The following is an 18,414-nucleotide window of genomic DNA, read 5'->3' as shown; positions in this document are numbered from 1 at the left end:
ACCCCCATCCATTCTTTCTTATCTGCAAACAATAAAAACTCCCAGAGAAGACACCTTCTCAGTACAAGAAACACGCCTTACCACCAGAGGGCATCATTGCTTCAAAGGAACGCCCACTCTCGCCCACTCTCGGAGGACAGCCCTAGCTTTCTGTCCCATTACCCTACTAAGCATATTTTCTAGTGAACCCCCAGTTTCTGCCAGGGTGCAGACCCCACCCACATTCTGCCACTTATTCATACATTTGTTATTCTTTTTCTAAAAAGTATAGATGCATCCTGCTTTGACCATTTCTCCGGGTACATATTCCAGGGAAGGTCCCATGTTGGCATTAGAATAAATGAGGACTTGGCATGATGGCCATCCTTTTAATCCCAGCACTCAGGAGGCAGAGGCAGGTGGATCTCTATGAGTTTGAGGCCAGCCTGGTCTATACGGTGAGTTTTTCAGGATAGTCGGGACTACATAGAGACCCTGTCTAAAAAATAAAATAAAATAAAACTTGGCCTGGTGGCACATGCCTTTAACCCCAGGAAGCATCATCATGCATGCCTATGATTTCAAAACTGGGGACGTGGAGAAAGGAGAATCAGAAATTCATGGCCACCTTTGGCTACATAATCCATTCGAAGTGAACCTGGGCTGCTCCAGAAATACCTTGTCTCAAAGTAGTACCTAGGGAGAGCACCGAGGACCTCCCACCACACCCCTCATCATGCAGCAGTACACGGAGTTCTGTGAGGCAGCAGAACCCTGGGCCCAAAGCAGGTGCCCAAAGACCCCAGCAGGGCCGGCCCAAGGGCTGTCCCATTTTTTCCCAAGCCACACAGCCCACTCCACGTGCGTTTCGTCCCTGGAGAAAAGTTAGGTCTAGACTGCTGGACTGTCATTGTGCAGAACTGATGACAAGGGGCTACCTTCACCTTCCCAAGGCCAGAATGCACTGCCCCAGATCGGCCGACACTGGTTATCTAGGGATCCCCCAAGGACATGGAGTCACCTAACTTAGTAAGTCGGCAAGGGTGATGGGCGATATTAAAGCACCATGACTTAAGAAATTGCAACTTCCCGCTCTGGTGGCGCATGCCTTTACTCCCAATCCTCAGGAGGCAGAGGCAGGTAGATCTCTGTGAGTTCGATGCCAGCCTGCGTTCCAGGACAGACAGAGAAACCTTGTCTCAAAAAAATAACAAAACAGAAATTGGAACTACCGCCCAGAAGGGACACCGCCTGCCTGAAGGTGCACAGGCAGGACGACCCAGACCGGAGCGTGTCTGGTACCAGACCGTTCATGAGTCTCATCCTTGCTTCTGCAATGCGAATGTGAGGTGGAGCCCACCCAAGTCCCCTGTGCCTCAGATGCTCAACTCCCACAACACAGGAGAGTCTCAGACTCCTGTACACACTGAGTCAGTCACTTTATTACTCTCTCTGATGCTGGTGACCTGCCATCTGTGACAAGCTTCTCAGGCACCTCTGCCTTTGAACTGTGGAGAGAACCAGATCCTGGTCTGGGCCCACTCCTCGCAAACTATTGTCTCCTCTCGTCTTTGGCCCCGACTCTGTCCTGGGGTCCAAGATATCCTCCTTCGGGAGGCAGGAGGGGGTGGGTGGGGGCTCTGGTCCTTCCCTGAGCTCCTTCCCCCCCCCCCGCATGAAGGGTGTCCTGGGGGCAGGTCTCCCCTCCACGGAAAGAGGATGGGATGAGGAAGAGAGAGAAGGGTCTTTCGTAGGGGCAGGTGAAAGCTGAGAACTCCAGAAGGGAGGAAGGAGCGGATACCGGGGCCTGACAGGGAACGCACGCTTGGGTAGGGACGGAGCGGTAGGGAGGTGGGTGGGTGGGGTGCTAAGGGGATGGCGCCCTGCAGCAGGGGTTTGGAACCGCAGCTACCCCAGGGCCCAGGGCGGGAAGGCACCCCCACCCTCCGGACCCGGTGCTGCAGTCCCCTGCGCCGCGGCCGCCCGGCCATGGATGCGTTGGTGGCGCAGCACGTGCTCACGCCGCCCGAAGCCCTTGCCACACTCCCAGCAGGCGAAGGGCCGCGCGCCAGAGTGCGTCTTGCGGTGGCGCACCAGGTGCTCGCGCCAGTAGAAGGTCTTGCCGCACTCGCAGCACGCGTGCGGCTTCTCGCGAGCCGGCAGGGGGCGCAGCGCGGGGCCCGGGCTGCCAGGGTGGGTGCCGCGGTGGCGCCGCAGGTGCTCCTTGCGCCGGAATGCCTTGCCGCACTCGGGGCACGCGTGCGGTTTCTCGCCCGAGTGGCTCTGCCGGTGGCGCAAGAGGTGAGCCGGCTTCAGGGGCGATTTGCCGCACTCTGGGCACGAGACGGTGCCTGGGGCCGCCAGGAAGGCAGGGAGGACCGGTGCCAGCGGGGCTGGTGGAGGGCTGCCCGGCTCCTGCTTGTAGGGGCGCGTGGCCCCTGCGTTCCCCGTTGCAGGCACCTCTGTCCCGGAGGTCCCGGTTCCTGCTGGGAAAAGGAACAGGGTGAGGGTGGGTAGCACAGCTGGAGACAGGGAGGTGGCCTGGAAGGCAGGTTTCCCACCTCTGTACCCCCTAGCAAGGAGCCTGACACTGCTGGATCAGGGGGCAGGGAGTAATGGGACAAATAACGAGTGGGTGGGAGGGAGAATGGACCCACAGACACATGGGTGGGGGTACACACTGAGTTAGGAGCAAAGGAGAAACCAGGTGGTGAGGAGAGAAGGGAGATTACCAAGGTACACAGATGGGTGGGCCGACTGCAGAGCGCAAGGCTGACGGTGTCCGAATGGAACAAACGGGTAGGAGCAGGTAAGCTGGGTGAGAGATGAACTACACATGACCACTCTATCTAGGGTTCCCATCTGCTCCATGGAGCCCTAGGAACGCCCACCACCTTGGTTTGGGCAGTTTTACATCAAGAACCTGGCGTCCGCCCTCGTCTGTCTGAAATGCCCACTGGTCTCCCCTTGCTGCTCCCCACCACCCTCAGCAGTTATCTGGTATCTTCTGGGATACCTGGCTTCTGCCCCACTGTCTAGAGCTCCATGGAGTCACCTCACCTTAAGGTGATGGAACAGACTCCATGCCCAGCTCAGACGCCGGGCACTTGACACAGAACCCCGACACAGCACCTGGGAGGGGAAGAGCACGTGACTCCACTGGAGCCAGTCTGAAAGAGGTTGGGGTGCAGAAGGACCTGAAGCAGGCTGCCTGGGCCCAATCCTGGCAAGTAAAGATGGCCAGGTCGGTCCCTGACTTAGCTTGGGAGACACAGACCCCTGATGTTGGGGGTCCAGAAAGAAGTGGGAAAAGAGGCCAGCAGCTCACCTAAGGGAATCACGCCACTTTCTTCCTTTCCAACACCGACCCCGGAGCCTTCTGTCACATCCCGAGGTGCCCTCATTGCTGAGGACCGATCTGGGGAGGTTGCTGGGCCCTGAAATGAGATAGCATATGCCAAATTGAGAAATTACTTTATTTTTTTGTTTTTTCGAGACAGGGTTTCTCTGTGTAGCTTTGGTGTCTGTCCTGGATCTCGCTCTGTAGCCCAGGCTGGCCTCAAACTCAGAGATCCTCCTGGCTCTGCCTCCCGAGTGCTCGGATTAAAGGCGTGCGCCACCCCCACCCCGGCCCCCCCATCCCTGGGCAAATGGAGAAATTATAATAGCCTGTATTTACCTCCCTCTCCCCACACCTCGCACACAGTTCTCAAATCCCACTGCCTGCTTTTTGTTTAAGATGTATTCCTAGCATGCTGGGGTAGGGCACATAGGCACAAATGCATGTGGAGGCCAGAGGGCCATATCTGATCCTCTGGAGCTGAAGCCAGCTGATGTGAGTACTAGGCACCAAACTCCAGTCCTCAGCAGGAACAGCATGAGCTCTCAACAGCAGAGCCTGCTCTCCATTGCGTGCGTGCACCGTGTGTGCACCGTGTGTGTGTGTGTGTGTGTGCACCGTGTGTGTGCACCGTGTGTGTGTGTGTGCACCGTGTGTGTGCACCGTGTGTGTGTGCACCGTGTGTGCACCGTGTGTGTGCACCGTGTGTGTGTGCACCGTGTGTGCACCGTGTGTGTGTGTGTGCACCGTGTGTGCACCGTGTGTGTGTGTGTGCACCGTGTGTGCACGCACCGTGTGTGTGTGTGTGCACCGTGTGTGTGTGTGTGTGCACCGTGTGTGTGTGTGTGTGCGCACCGTGTGTGTGTGCACCGTGTGTGCACCGTGTGTGTGTGTGTGCACCGTGTGTGTGTGTGCACCGTGTGTGTGTGTGCACCGTGTGTGCACCGTGTGTGTGTGTGTGCACCGTGTGTGCACCGTGTGTGTGTGTGCACCGTGTGTGTGTATGTGTGTGTGTGTGCACCGTGTGTGTGTGTGTGTGTGCACCGTGTGTGCACCGTGTGTGTGTGTGTGTGCACCGTGTGTGCACCGTGTGTGTGTGTGTGTGTGTGTTTACATATGCAAGTAAGAGAACAGCTTTTTTTTGAGACAGGATTTCCCTGTGTAGCCCCAGTCCTGCAAAACTAGCTCTATAGACCAGGCTGGCCTCGAACTCACAGAGTTCCGCCTGCCTCTGCCTCCCGAGTGCTGGGATTAAAGGCGTGCGACACCAAGCCCTACACTGCTTGTTTCTATGCTGATGATGGCCTTTGCCAAGTCCCCCGACTCCACCTGGCCCCAGCCCTGAGTGATAGATTCTGTCCACAGAGCCTTTGTACTTCGTTGGTAAATTCCAAACACATTCTTTGCATCTATGTAAAGCCTACCCGGCTAGAACACGTCAGTTTATAAGTCCTTGGCTGGATTCAAGCAGACAATATTCTATTTGAGATTCTTGGATCTATTTTCCTTCAGACAGGCCTGGGCTTGCTTTTTAAAGGCTGTCCTTGTATGGCTTGGTTGGACTGTGGGGCAGTGGGGCCAGGGGGTTGGTAGCCTTGTGAAATGAGCTGGGTGCCACCCCACTTCATACCCTAGCAGTCTGTAAAACAGAAGAATGATCCTTTCCTCAAAGACTCAGTAGGACTTCCACACATAAAACTGTCAGGGCCTGGTGCCTTTTGAGTGTCAGGTCTTCAGTCACTGCTTCCATCCCTCTGCCCTCTGGTTTTCAGGGTTCAATGTGTTGTGCTTCTTCATGAGACTTGGCAATTTGAATTCCCAGCCCCCAAAAGTCCATTCCCTCTAGGTTTCAAACCTGTGTAAGGTGCTCCAGCCTCAGCAGCTTCCTCATCTGCTGACCGCCCGCTTTGTTTTTGCCTCTGGTGTGTATCTGCTGTCTCTCCTTCCATTCCCGGGCAACTTGCTGCAGGCTTGTGCTACTCTCTGATGATTTGTTTGGTTGGTTTGATTTTTGGTGGGTTTTGTTTTGTTTTGTTTGAGACAGGTTTTTTTCTGTGTAGCTGTGGCAATCCTGTAACTTGCTCTGTAGACCAGGCTGGCCTCGAACTCACAGAGATCCGCCTGCCTCTGCCTCCCGAGTGCTGGGACTAAAGGCGAGTGCCACCACCGCCCGGCCTCTGATGCTTTTCAAAGGTTGAATCTGGAGCTCTCATCAATCAACATGCCTTGGATGATTTCTCCTTTTTACTAAGTTTTCCTCCTGCCACACAAACACCCAGTGTTTTGTGCTTTTTGTCCAGGCTCCAAGCTGCCTCTGGGGCTTTAAGACTTCCCTCAGTTCTGATCTGAGACAAACTGGTGTGGCATTTCCTGTTGTGTTAACCACAGGCACTGGCTGGAGCTGCCTCTCTCCAGTTTCCTACAGCTACCAGCCTTTCTGCAGGTATCTTGAAAGGGCAGAAACCCTGCTTCCAGGGTTTCAAACAATCCCATGGCTCCCTGTGTCCTGAGACCAGAGACTGGATGACTATAGGCAAGTCATTCTGCCTTATGGAGCAGGTCAGATTCTGTCTCAAGAGAAGTGACCGAGCAGAATACACCCTGGCCTTCCGCTTCGAAACCCCAAGGCAGGGCAGTGTTCCTCGTTACTGCCAAAACAAGCATTTACTTAGCACCTACTAATGCCAGGGGCTGTTCCAACCAGGGACACAGGAATGAACAAGACAAGCAAGGCTCCTCCTTCCTACCTGAGGAGGACTGAGCCTACAGTGCAGTTTGGACCAGGCACAGCACTGCTACAGGTGCACTGTGGTGGTTTATGCTGTCGTTCCAGCAGGATCAACATCACCTAGGAAGGAGCCCCTGAGCATGCCTGTGAGGGAGAAGACTCACCCTAACTGTGGCTGGCCATTTCGTGGGCACGGTCCCCGATGGATTTAGAAGAGAGCTGAGAGCCAGGTGTGGTGGTGCACGCCTGTAATCCCAGCACTCAGGAGGCAGAGGCCAGCCTGGTCTACAGAGGAGTTCCGGGACAGCCAGAGCTGTTACACAGAGAAACCCTGCCTTGAAAAACAAACAAATAAACGAGAGCTGAGCAGTTCATTGCTCTCGACTTCCTCCCAGGTCATTGATGAGCTGCCTCTAGCTCCGGATGCCATGACATCTCCGCCGTGACACACTGGACCCTTGAACTGAGAGCCCAAAGATTTCTCCTACACGATGCGACACGTAATATGAGCACCAAGGCCACTCCTGGAAGGGGTTTCCTTATGCCCTTCAGCCCCCAGAGCCCAAGGAGCTGAGCAGTCACTAGAACAGCCCAATGACTTCCACACCTGTAGATTCTCTGGATAACAAGGACCCTACCACCCAGTCAATGAAGAGATTTCTGTTGTTCATTTGCAGACACGGTCTTCCTCTGCAGCCCAGGCTGGCCTCAAATTCAAAATCTTCCTATTTAACTCTCAATAATGAGACTATAGGTGTGTATCACCACATGTCTTTGAAGGATTTTGGTTTTTGGTTTTTTTTTTTAGACAGGGTGTCTCTGTGTAGTTTTGGAGCCTTTCCTGGAACTCACTTGGTAGCCCAGGCTGGCCTTGAACTCACAGAGATCCACCTGCCTCTGCCTCCCGAGTGCTGGGACTAAAGGCATGCTCCACGACCGCCCGGCTGAAGGCTCTCTGATCATAGCTCCCTACTTTGGAACTAAGACCAGTTGGCCTCCATCCTCAACATCAATAGGTGACGCCTGCCAGAGGTTTGGAATCTTCTATAGATACCCTCACCCCACCACCTGTGCTGCCTCCTGAGGCTTCCTTGAGCTGGTGTCCTTTCTCTGCATTGATGGGAACCCTCAGCCAGGGAGGAAGTGGGGATCCCTGACGTACAGATGACATTGGAGAAGCACTCTTGCCACCTTTGGAAGAGCAACTGCTACCCCGACCCCAGCCGTGGACCACACCTTCATTGTCAGAGTGCTTTTGATTATACGTGAAGCCCCTCCCACGGCCACGGCCACCACTGCCTCCTGCTCACCCAGAGCTCCTCCAGCAGTGCCACGGCCTCCTCTCCACTCTGGGGCCGGCGGCTGCACACCCAGGCCTGGGTGTCTGCGGGGAGGGCGCTCAGGAACTGCTCCAGCACCAGCAGCTCCAGCATCTGCTCCTTTGTGTGCACTTCTGGCTGGAGCCAGTCCCGGCACAGGGCACGGAGCAGCCCCAGGGCCTCGCGCGGCCCTGCTGCGTCCCCCAGGTGGAAGTGGCGGAAGCGGTGCCACGAGGAGTCCAGGGTCAGGGCCTCCACAGACAGGCTCTCCTGCTTCACCGGCCGGGATGCTGGGGCCGCCATGGGGCCACCTGGGTTCCAGTCGCCAGCACCTGTACAAAGAACAGCCAGTCATGGGAGGAGGGTACAGCTCAGCGGTCTGCACTATGGCCTCATACCAGGGCCACAGAACTGGCCTGAAGCCAAATGGATATCGACCTTTACCTGCTCGTCCACTTAACCTTAGCAGCCTCCTGGGCTTTGATTTTCTATTCTGTACAGCAAAAGCTTGCCTGCCTGCCTGCCTGCCTCTCTGGCCAAAGAGATGACAGGCCATTGGAGATGGTTCCTACAAGGCGGTAATCAGGGATGAAGAAAAGCTGGTAAGAATGATCTCTTCTAAGGATCATATGGAAACCTAACACAGTAGAAGGGTGTGTGTGTGTGTGTGTGTGTGTGTGTGTGTGTGTGTGTGTGTGTCCGTGTCCCTGTCCAAGTAATGGGGGAGATGGAGCCCCAACTGGACATCTCTTGTCACCCAATGAAGCTTCCTGTACCAGGAGTGGGTTACCTCTAATCAAGATGTTGACTAAAGGGGGCCCATGGGATCCCCCAAACAATCCAGTCTATTGCCAAGGCTACTAGTTAGTTGCTCTCCACAAACTGATAGGAAGGCCATATTGCTAAAGACTAACACCTACACAACTCACTGAACACGGACAGAGAGGTTGAGCTGGTGCGTCCCTGGAGCCTGCACCCCGAGGACTAGCGCTCACCGTACTGGAATAAGCTCTGCACAGTGCCAAAGGAGAGAGGTAAACACCACCCCGGCTACAAACCCTCCAGTCTCCAGCGCTGATCTGCCTGCAGGAGGCACTGGTGTAGCAATGACTCTAAGTTGTGGGAGTAACCTCCACTGTCTGACTGGATTTAAGGCCTATTTTACGACATGGAGCCTATCCCTGACATTGCTCAGGTGGCCAAGACCCTGACAGGCTAGATAGGCCAGGGACCCAGGCGGAAACCAAATCCTAGTGTTCTTCTAAAGGAACATAGAAATAAAATACCTCCTAATGGCATTCTGCTGCACTCATAGATTGGTGCCTTGCTCAGCCACCATCATGGAAACTTCCTCCTGCAGTAAACGGGAACAAAAGCAGAGACCCGCAACTGGACAGAGTGCAGAGTGAGAGGCCTAAGAGGGACGTCTCCTTCGTACCCCTCCCTCACGGCTCAGGCAGTGTTGGAGCAGAGGCAGCAGAAGGCTGTGAGAGCCAGAGGGGATGGAGGCCACCGAGGAATCAGTGCCTTCCAGACACAACGTGACGCACGTGTGAACTCAGAGACTGTGGCAGCACGCACTGGGCCTGCATGGGTCTGTGCCGATGGGATCCCAGAGCTGAAAGAAGTGGACACGAGCCCCATCCCTAACCCAGAAGCTATCTCCAACTGATAACCACTTGCAAATTAGAAATTAGTTTTCTCCAACAGTTGCACTGGGCAAACAAACCGCCCTTTTGTTTTGTTTTGTTTTTTGAGACAGCGTCTCTCTGTGTAGTCCCGACTGTCCTGGAACTCACTCTGTGGACCAGGCTGGCCTCAGCTTCAGAAATCTACCTGCCTCTGCCTCACATGCTGGGATTAAAGGTGTGCACCACCATCAACCGGCCTGCAAAGCACTCTTAAGGGCAGGAAGGCCCTGTGTCCAGCAATAGAGGGCCGTAGAAAATTAACTCACTGGCATTTTTGGAGGTTCTTTGTCTCATAATGTTTAGTCAGGCCATGTTTTAACTTATTTTTATTTGATGTTTTACTCATCATTTTTATTACATATATTTTTTTTCCAGTTTTGTGTTTTATGGGATTCCTGTGTGTCTCTGTGCTTTTCCTTTGGTTCTTTTTCTTCTGTTTGTTTGTTTTGTCCTGTTCGGACTTGTTTTAGCTCATTTTATTACTATTCCTTAGATGCCTGTTTGTTTTCTAACAAGAGACAGAGTGTAAACTGGGATGAGAGGGGAGATGGGGGAAGATGTAGAGTAAAAAGTCCGAGTTCACGTCCATGTTTTGAAATCCCACCAACCCCCACCCTGGAAAGCTCTGTTCCCTCGTCCCAAGGAACCCTATCTAAAGCCTGCCTCCCCCTTAGTTCCCGGCCACTTCTCCCTCTTGTGTCTCTCCCGAAAATCTCTTGTGTGAGGTGTGTTGTGTGGTGTGACCTTGTGGTATTCCTTGGCTCCCGACTGCCAGGACACCTTTCCCTTCAGAGCTGCAAACTTCTGTTGGGGAAGACTTGCCCCTCAGAGCTGTAACATTTGTAAAAAGGAAACTATAACCAGAATATACTGCAAGAAAATAAAATCTATTTTCAATAAAAGTAGAAAAAAAAGAAAGGAAAAAAATAAAATAAATTTTATTAAAATTCTCTGGGGCAAGCTCAGTCTGGCAGATCCTCCTTCTTGGCAGTTTCCATGTGGATATTTATCTAAGGAAACACAAGAAGGTGCCACACTACAGACCAGCCATTAAGATGCGCCCACTGGCGCAAGAGCGACCTGAGGTTACAGGGGTAACCCACAGTTTCTGATTGGATTTGGGGCCCACCCCATGGGAGGGGATTCACACCTGTTACCACAGACCCTAGGGCTGGGAATGTCACAGGCCCTGGTGGGGAGGCTACTGCTGCTGCCCCGCTACACAGACGTGACGTGCCTGTCAAACTGCCTTTGGACTACTTATGCTTATACCCATTCGGCTCAGGGCTGCTGCCGGCTGTGGCCAAGGTGCTAAGAATAAGTGGGGTTGTGTGTGTGTGTGTGGGGTTTCAAAACAGTGTTTCTCTGTGTAGCGCTGGCTATCCTGGAACTTGCTCTGTAGACCAGGCTAGCTAGCATCAAACTCAGAGCTCTGCCTGCCTCTGCCTCCTGAGTGCTGGGAAAGGTGTGTGCCGCCACCGCCCTGTCGGTAAGTAGTTTTTGAAGCTCAGCTCTAAGTGGGACATTTGCATTACCCCCTCCAAGGCTCCGGGTACAGGAATTGGAGAGGGAAGAAAGAATGTAGGAGCCAGAGAAAGGGGTGGGGTGCTGTGGAACACATGCCATTTGCACCCCTGAACTCCCAGCAGCTGTGATTACTTGCCTAGTCTCGGCCATCAACATTCTCTCTCTGGGGGGGTGCGGGGTGTGTGGACCCTGAGCCTCCATGAGGACTGACAGGCAGTTACAGTTGCTATGGGAGAGGGGTGGGCTCACAAGGTCTACCTGGCCCTGTGGACCCACGGGCAGTTAACTCTTGCCTATAGACATTTTTTCCTACTACACTGTCTACACTCCCGTAAATAACCCCTCATCCATGCTCAGGTAAGTGACCCAGTTCAACTCGCAGGATGGAACGAAAAAGAGAAAAATATACAAAAGAAGGGGGACAATGTGAGAAGCGGAGAGACCAGTGGGAGTGACCGGAGGACAAGAGAGGGTTATGAAGTTCACGTGAATATGATCAAAACCATTATATACATATATGCCATTATTAACATAGTTAGTATATGCTCCTAAAAGCCTTTTTTAAATGGGGAGCATGAGAGACGTAGCAGTTAAGGGCACCTCCTGCTGTTCCACAGGATCTGTCCCAGCACCCAGACTGGGTGGCTCACAACTGCCTTAACCCCAGCTCCAGGGGATCTGACTCCATTCTGGCCTTGTTGGGCACCCAGACATGTATAGCACATACTCAGACACACACACACACACACACACACACACACACACACAGAGAGAGAGAGAGAGAGAGAGAGAGAGAGAGAGAGGAAGGACTCTCCATGTCACCTGGCCCATAGTAAGTGTTCAGATGTGGGCTACTACCTGCCCTAACACTTACTACCTGATTACTGCAAGATTCCAACCAGTTTCTAATTTTTTTTTTTTTTTGATTCTCACATGGTCCAGGCTGGCCTCTCATTCACTATGTAGCCTAGGATAACCTTGAACTTCTGACCTTCCTGCTTCCGCCTCCCCAGTGCTAAGATCACAGGTATGCACCTCCACGCCACCTCCTCTCTTTTTCAAGAGGGCACTAACCCCAAGAGTGAGGTTCTACTCCATGACTCCATAACACCCCCCCAGAGCCACTTTAGGGGCTACGGTTACAGTCCATGAACTCTGGGGTGGCGGGGGGGGGGGGGGGGACGGGACACTGCAACAGTAGGTCCCTGACTGAGAGCTGGCAAATGTGGCCAGTGGCCAAGTGTACCCCCAGGACCTATCTGTATATGTTTCCCTTGTAATACCTCCAAGCCCCAAGGAGGCCAGCTGCCCTTCCTTCCTCCCTCCCTCCCTTCCTTCCTCCCTTCCTTCCTTCCTTCCTTGCACAGTCCCTGAGGGCAGAGGGTGGACAAGGATATGGCTCCAAACCTGGGAGGTGCTGACTCCCGGAGGATATCTGGAAGGGCCTGGAGACACTCTGATTGTCGGACAGAAGGTGGAGAGGACAGTGCTGCTGGTGGCCGAAGGGTACAGGTCAGCGACACAACTGAATACCCTGGGGCACACAGGATACTCTCCAAACATAAGCCACCTGGTATCATGTGTCAACTGTGCCAAGGATGAGAAGCACTGGCTTGGAACTCCTGAGGTCCTGTCAGGAGCACTGAGGCAGGAGTCCCGTCTCCATGGTGACACTGTGTCTAAGGTTAGGAGCCCTTGACTTCTTGTTAAGTCACAGCAAAGAACGTCCTACAGATTCGGCACTCTGAAACTGGCACCAAGAACTGGCTAACTAACCCATAGGAAGACTGTGCCCGCCACACTGCCTCAACCAGACTGGACGGTGACAAAAGCTAACGCAGAAGGTGGAAATCCCACAGAACCCCACCGCTAGACCAAGAACGACAGGCAACGGATGACTGTTGAAGGGGAAGAATGGGCCTCTCTCAGGGATGAGTCCTCTAACTGGTTTTACAATACCATGTGGTTAGCCCTGAATTCATACACACCCAAGCAACTCCAAATAGACTGAGCAGGTTGTGTTCAGTTGTGGACGTGTGTATACATGTGTATGTTTATATGGTATGTGTGTATGTATACACACACACACTCACATGCATATATATAGTCAAAAAGAGCAAGAGCCCATCAATTTGGCAGTATGGGAAATATGCAAGGTATTGAGGGGGAGGGGGAGAATGATGTAATTAGACTTTAATTTTTAATAAATATGGGGTGGATTCTGATTCTGTTCCACCCCCGCCCCCCATTTTTTCTTACTGGTGTTTGTCTTAATTTTCCTTCAGCCCTCACCTCCTGGCCTCTCATTTGAATCAACATCTTTTCCTTGTGTCCCTTTCTGTCTCGACCCGTGGTCACTACCCTCCAACTCCAGGAACAGGGATGTGGAGGAAAAGTCCTAGGCTTGATATTTCAATCTGCTTTCCTTCCTGGACTCAGAGGAGGGCAGGAGGAAGGGGGAGTGTCCCTCCCACCCCCAGCACTGAGGAAGAATGGGGTCTTCTCATCCCCCCGGACTGGGCCACCTGTGGGCAGCCAGTTCTGCACAGCTCACACTGAGAGTGTAAGAACTACAACAAAATTTCTATTAAATTAAGTTTTGTGTCTTCAAGAAAGAAAAAAAGAAGAAAAACAAACAAACAAATAAATAAATAAATAGCTTCTGAGAGCTGGATTAACGGAATCCAGCTCAGAGGATGAAGTAATGGTACCCTGTAAAGAGGTAAAGAAAAAGACACTACTCCACATTCCTGTTGATGATTCTGTAGCTGAAATCACTCGGAAGGCAGAAACGAGTATCTGACGTTGGAAAAGGACCCCTACAAAGAATAAGAACACGCCAGGGGCCAGCGAGATGGCTCAGTGAGTAAAGGTGCTTACTTTTATGCCTAAGGACCTGAGTTTGAGGCCCAGACCCCCACAGTAACAGGAAAGACCTGACTCCTTCAAGCTGTCCTCTGACAACCTTTATCTATGTTCCGGTCCGCTCCTCCTCACCCCACAGAAACACACAAAATAAATGAAATTTAAAAACAAATAGAGCAAGACTTTCACAACATGCTTTTTTTTTTAAACTGGAGTTACAGACTGTTTTAGCCACCATATAGGTGATGGATGGGATTTCAATCCTGGTCATCTGGGCTGGAGAGGTGGCTCAGTAGTTAAGAACGCTGGCTGTTCTTCCAGAGGATCCAGGTTCAATTCCCAGCACCCACATGGCAGCTCACACCTGCCTGTGACTCCAGTTCCAGGATTTCTCACACCCTCACATAGGCATGAGTGCAGACAAAACACCAATGCACGTAAAAATAAATTATTTATACATATACATATATGTGTGTGTGTGTGTGTGTGTGTGTGTGTGTGTGTGTGTATGTATGAACCCTGGCCATCTACAAGAGCAACAAGTGCTGTCAACCACTGAACCATGTCACCAGCCCCTCAGCTGTTTCTCTCTAACACTGAATTAGGCTGCATTCTGCGGCTTTACAGTCTGAAAGTAAAACTCGCCATAAACTACACATCAATTTTCCCAAATGAAGTCCTTTCTGATATGACGGAAAACAAACAACTAACCCTGGTTGAGCACCACTGTGGTACGGATGCTAGGCAGGAAGAATGGGAAAGGGCTCCCTCCACAGCCCTCTTCCTCCCAGGAACCCTGGAAGACACGCCTGTCAATGCAGTATTTTCCTCTGACAAATGGTGTGAGCAGTCAGTAACCCCCTTATAAAAGCCTACAACAGATGTCTCTCATGTCTGGATCAAACGAAAGGGGATTTCCTTTGAGGCAAGACCCAATCCCTGCAATAAAGAGAAAATCCAGGCTGGAGGGATGGCTCAGAAGGTAAGAGCATTGGCTGCTTTTCCAAAAGACCAGGGTTCAATTCCCAACACCCACATGGCAGCTCGCAACTGTCTGTAACTCCAGTTCCAGGGGATTTGGTACCTCACACAAATATGCATGTAGGCAAAACACCAATGCACATAAAATGAAAACAGGGGTTGGGGATTTAGCTCAGTGGTAGAGCACTTGCCTAGCAAGCACAAGGCCCTGGGGAAAAATAAATAAATAAATGAATAAATGAATTATAAAAATGAAATGTTGTGGGATGTTCTGTATGTCAAATGTGTTGCTCTGACTGGTTAATAAATAAAACACTGATTGCCAGGAAGTATAGGTGGGACAAGCAGAGAAGAGAATTCTGGGAAGTAGAAGGCTGAGGCAGAGACACACTGCCAGCCGCTGCCATGACAAGCGAGATGTAATGTACCTGTAAGCCACGAGCCACGTGGCAAAGTATAGATTAATAGAAATGGGTTAATTTAAGATAGAAGAAGTAGATAACAAGAAGCCTGCCACGGCCATACAGTTTGTAAACAATATAAGTCTCTGTGTGTTTACTTGGTTGGGTCTGAGCGGCTGTGGGACTGGTGGGTGAGAGAGATTTGTCCTGACTGTGAGCCAAGCAGGATCAGAAAAACTCCAGCTACAATAAAATAGAGAATATCCAATTTTATGACCTGAAGTGGGCAGCCTAAAGCCAGATGGAGAAAGCCAACATACCTGTGGATGAGGTTAAGACAATGGAAATAACAATCCACTTAAGTGAGATGTGTACTTCATACCCCCAGTAGCTGCACCCTAGACAGGAGCCTGCAGACCTTCACAGCTGGGCCTTGTAGGGTGGGTAGGATGGGTGCAGAAAATTCAAAAGGTGAAGATGAAAAACCTCCAAGCCAACTGGAGCTCATGTTTAGGTGCTGGCGGTCAGGGAGCAGATCAAAAATAAACTCCAGTGGGTAATAAAGATCACAGACTTCTTGTAACTGATTGCAACGCTAAAGCTGAAGAGATGGGGGTTAGGGGTAGGAGCTTGAAACCGAGCACACAGGCAAAGCAGGGTCCGGGAGATAAACAGTTAGCTCTTCCTTCCCCCACTCAGAGCTCACAAAACTCCAAAGTCAATTAGCGACACTAGTTGATTACCAGTCCTTCTGTGTGGCATATGCTGAGTTCCAAGCCACAGAGAGCAACTCTTGGCCAACAAACTGGTTAAACTGAATACTACAAAGGTTAAATATTTCCTCTTTGGTTGACCCCAAAGGATGGACGGCTGACTTCTTGCCCAAGGTCCAAGTCACCATGGGAGGAGGGGAGTTTTTCGAGGAGTTCTGTGTCCCCATTCAATAATCTCTGACAGCTTTTTCTGCTTTTTGATTTCTCCAAGATATCAATTTGGGGGGGGGGGGGCGCACCCTCAGTGCAAATTGCCTGTGGAGGCCTGAGGTTGAGGTTCGGTCTCTTTATTTTTTAAAGTCTGTTACTGACCCCAAAGCTTGCTGTTTCCTCTGACAAGCCAGTGAGCACACCCTGAGGTGTTCCGGTGCCCAACCTTTACTTGAGTACCGATCCAAACTCAGGTCCTCAGCTCTCCCCACTGAGCCATCTCCCCACCATCCGTTTTGGGGTTGCTTTCTTTGTACTTTTATTCCAGGAAGCATATAACTTTCAGTGTATCCTTCTTCCACCTCACAACCTACACTCAATGGTCCTTCAAAGGGCCTGGAATCTGCACTTGGGACTCTGTGCCTCGAGAGCTACACAACACACCAAATATTTACTCAGAGGACTAGAGCTGCAGAACTGGAGCAAATTCCAGCCACCTACCAGCAATGTGTCCTTGGTCAAAGAACAATTGTACCTTTCACACACTACCTCCATTTCCTTGGCTGTAAAATGGGGGCAACAATCCAGGCTGGGGAGATTCATGTAAAAGAAAGAGCACAAAAGCATCCACAACAGTGCTGGAGAGATGGCTCGGCGGTTAAGAGCACTGGTTGCTGCTCTTCCAGAGGACCTGGGTTCAATTCCCAGCACTGAACGTCAGCTCACAACTGTAACTCCAGTTCCAGGGGAGTCAACAGACACACATGCAGCAAAACACCATTGCACATAAAATAAAAAATCATTTTTTTACAAAAAGTACCCAGAACAGCACCTGGCAATAAGCAAACTCACAAGCCACCTAGGTGCCTGTTTGCATTTACCCGCAAGTTCCTTGTGAAGAGTTCTGTAAACCACTGTGAAACAAGTGCCCAAGACCAGAATATAAACTGGAACAAGTGTTAAAATGGGATATAAGGAAACGGATGCTGCAGTGCATTTCTTTTTATTCCAGCATTTTCTCGGGGTAAAGACAGGAAGAACGGGAGGAGTTCAAGGCTTGGCTTCGCTACGCAGCGACTGTGACTAGCCTGAGCTACACAAGCAAGACCTTGCCTAAAAGAAAACGAAACAAAACAAAACAAAAAGCCAGGCCAACGCTTGTAACTTCAGCACTTGGGAGGCCGACCCAGGAGGATCAGCACCAAAAAAGAGTAAGTCCGTCTTAACCTGTTAAAAATCAGTCTCCAAGCCCCTTCTGTACAGGAACGAATTTCGCCTCTCTCGGGACAAGCTAACGAGGCGGGTCCTCTTTTAATAAAGGAATGCGCGGTGCAGGTTCTTACCCTCCAAAATGTCAACTCGACAGAAGCGCACGCGAACTTGTGAACAGCGCACAGGACGAGCCACCTGCAACCCATCCACGCTGAAAGAACCCTTTCCCGCAATCCTTTTCAAAGGGGTTAGGGGTCCCGGCGACCCAGGCTTCCTCGGCGGGGTGGGATTCCACCCCACTCTGAGTTCCCAACCACCCCAGGGCTCCACCTCGCGCATCCCTGCCCCCTCCCACCGCCCAGCCTCCCCAGGCCTCCAACTCTCCCGCGTCTGCACCTCGCGTCCCTCCCGCTCCCCGGCCCGCCCCCCCGCAGCCCCACCCGCCCCAGCCTCTTTATCATCTCCCTCCCCCAAGCCGCCCACCCCTCCTTTCCTCTCCCCCTTCTCCAGATCCCCGCACCCCTCCCCGTGGCCCGCCTGTCCCTCGCACACCCGACCCCCCAGTCCCTCCCTCCCTTCACCCCTAGCTCACCTCACTCTCCAGGGCGAGGCCCCCCAAGCACCCTCACCTTCCCGCACATGCGCACAAGGCTCACCAGGACTCCATGCCCCAGCAGGCTTTGCGCCAAACTCACCCGTCCCTCCCCCCCCCCCCACGTCCCCTCACCCCAACACTCGGAATCGCCCGTTCTACCCAACAACTCGCCGCCGCCGCCTCCTCGGCCAGCTGGGAACTACAACTCCCAAGAAGCATCGCGACAAAAAGCGGCTTCCCATTGGCCTTCACTGCGACGACTCTCGAGCGCCCGTGCACCCTGAGCCAGCCATATCTGCCTGCACAGAAACTACATTTCTCAAGACGTACAGAAGCAAACCTGCTCCCTATTGGCACACCGTTGCAAAAGGAGCGCTTCTAATTTGGGACCACATTTCCCATGTTTCACATGGTATTTCTTCCCCCTACCCTCCCTCACTACAAGACGCCCCGCAGGCGGACCTCGGGCATGCGCAGATGTGTCGGGGGAGGGACAGGAGGAATCAGTGGTGTCGTTGTCGTGGAAACCGGTGGAGGCAGCACACTTTGGAGCTCGGCCTCCCGGACTTTCGAGCGCCAGGAGAGGAGGTCGAGGAGGCCAGGCCAGAGTTCTCCCCCAATCATCAGTGGGCGATCCGTCTCCTTGACGACGGTTCAAGTTTCGCCCGCCCTCTCCAGTACCAGACTAAAGGAAGGTTGAGGCTGGTGAACGATACCTCGCCCGGTACCGCCCGCTCTCTGGCCTCAGTTTCCCCTCTGGTGAATAGGGAGAATACTGCCTGTCAAGCGGCCCTTGTATAGCCTCATCGGACAGACTACAACCTTCGTTTCCCTACCTCAGACATGGGAAGAA

General features: G+C 52.3%; 1 protein-coding gene across 12 annotated transcripts; it reads right to left on the bottom strand.

Moving 5' to 3' along the window:
• Nucleotides 1–1,399: 1,399 nt before the first annotated feature.
• Znf444 (zinc finger protein 444) lies at nucleotides 1,400–17,716 on the bottom strand. Of its 12 annotated transcripts, none has more exons than XM_036200476.1 (6): nucleotides 17,098–17,328; nucleotides 11,992–12,076; nucleotides 7,358–7,698; nucleotides 3,308–3,416; nucleotides 2,712–2,793; nucleotides 2,228–2,465 (listed from the first exon to the last, which is right to left on the bottom strand). In XM_036200476.1, exons 1-6 carry the CDS (start codon nucleotides 17,303–17,305, stop codon nucleotides 2,292–2,294), a joined length of 999 nt encoding a protein of 332 aa, XP_036056369.1. In that variant the 5' UTR covers nucleotides 17,306–17,328; the 3' UTR covers nucleotides 2,228–2,291. The 12 variants fall into 12 exon arrangements, with proteins under 12 accessions (XP_036056336.1, XP_036056359.1, XP_036056349.1 ...); XM_036200487.1 differs by having other exon boundaries at nucleotides 2,228–2,462; XM_036200443.1 differs by lacking the exon at nucleotides 2,712–2,793 and having other exon boundaries at nucleotides 1,400–2,465; nucleotides 11,992–12,073; nucleotides 17,098–17,231.
• Nucleotides 17,717–18,414: the final 698 nt, after the last annotated feature.

Source organism: Onychomys torridus, chromosome 1 (genome assembly GCF_903995425.1).
Source record: "Onychomys torridus chromosome 1, mOncTor1.1, whole genome shotgun sequence".
In the NCBI taxonomy this organism is placed as follows: Eukaryota; Metazoa; Chordata; class Mammalia; order Rodentia; family Cricetidae; genus Onychomys; species Onychomys torridus.
The sequence above is the reverse complement of the archived record's forward strand: the minus strand, read 5'-3'. Positions and strand labels throughout refer to the sequence as shown.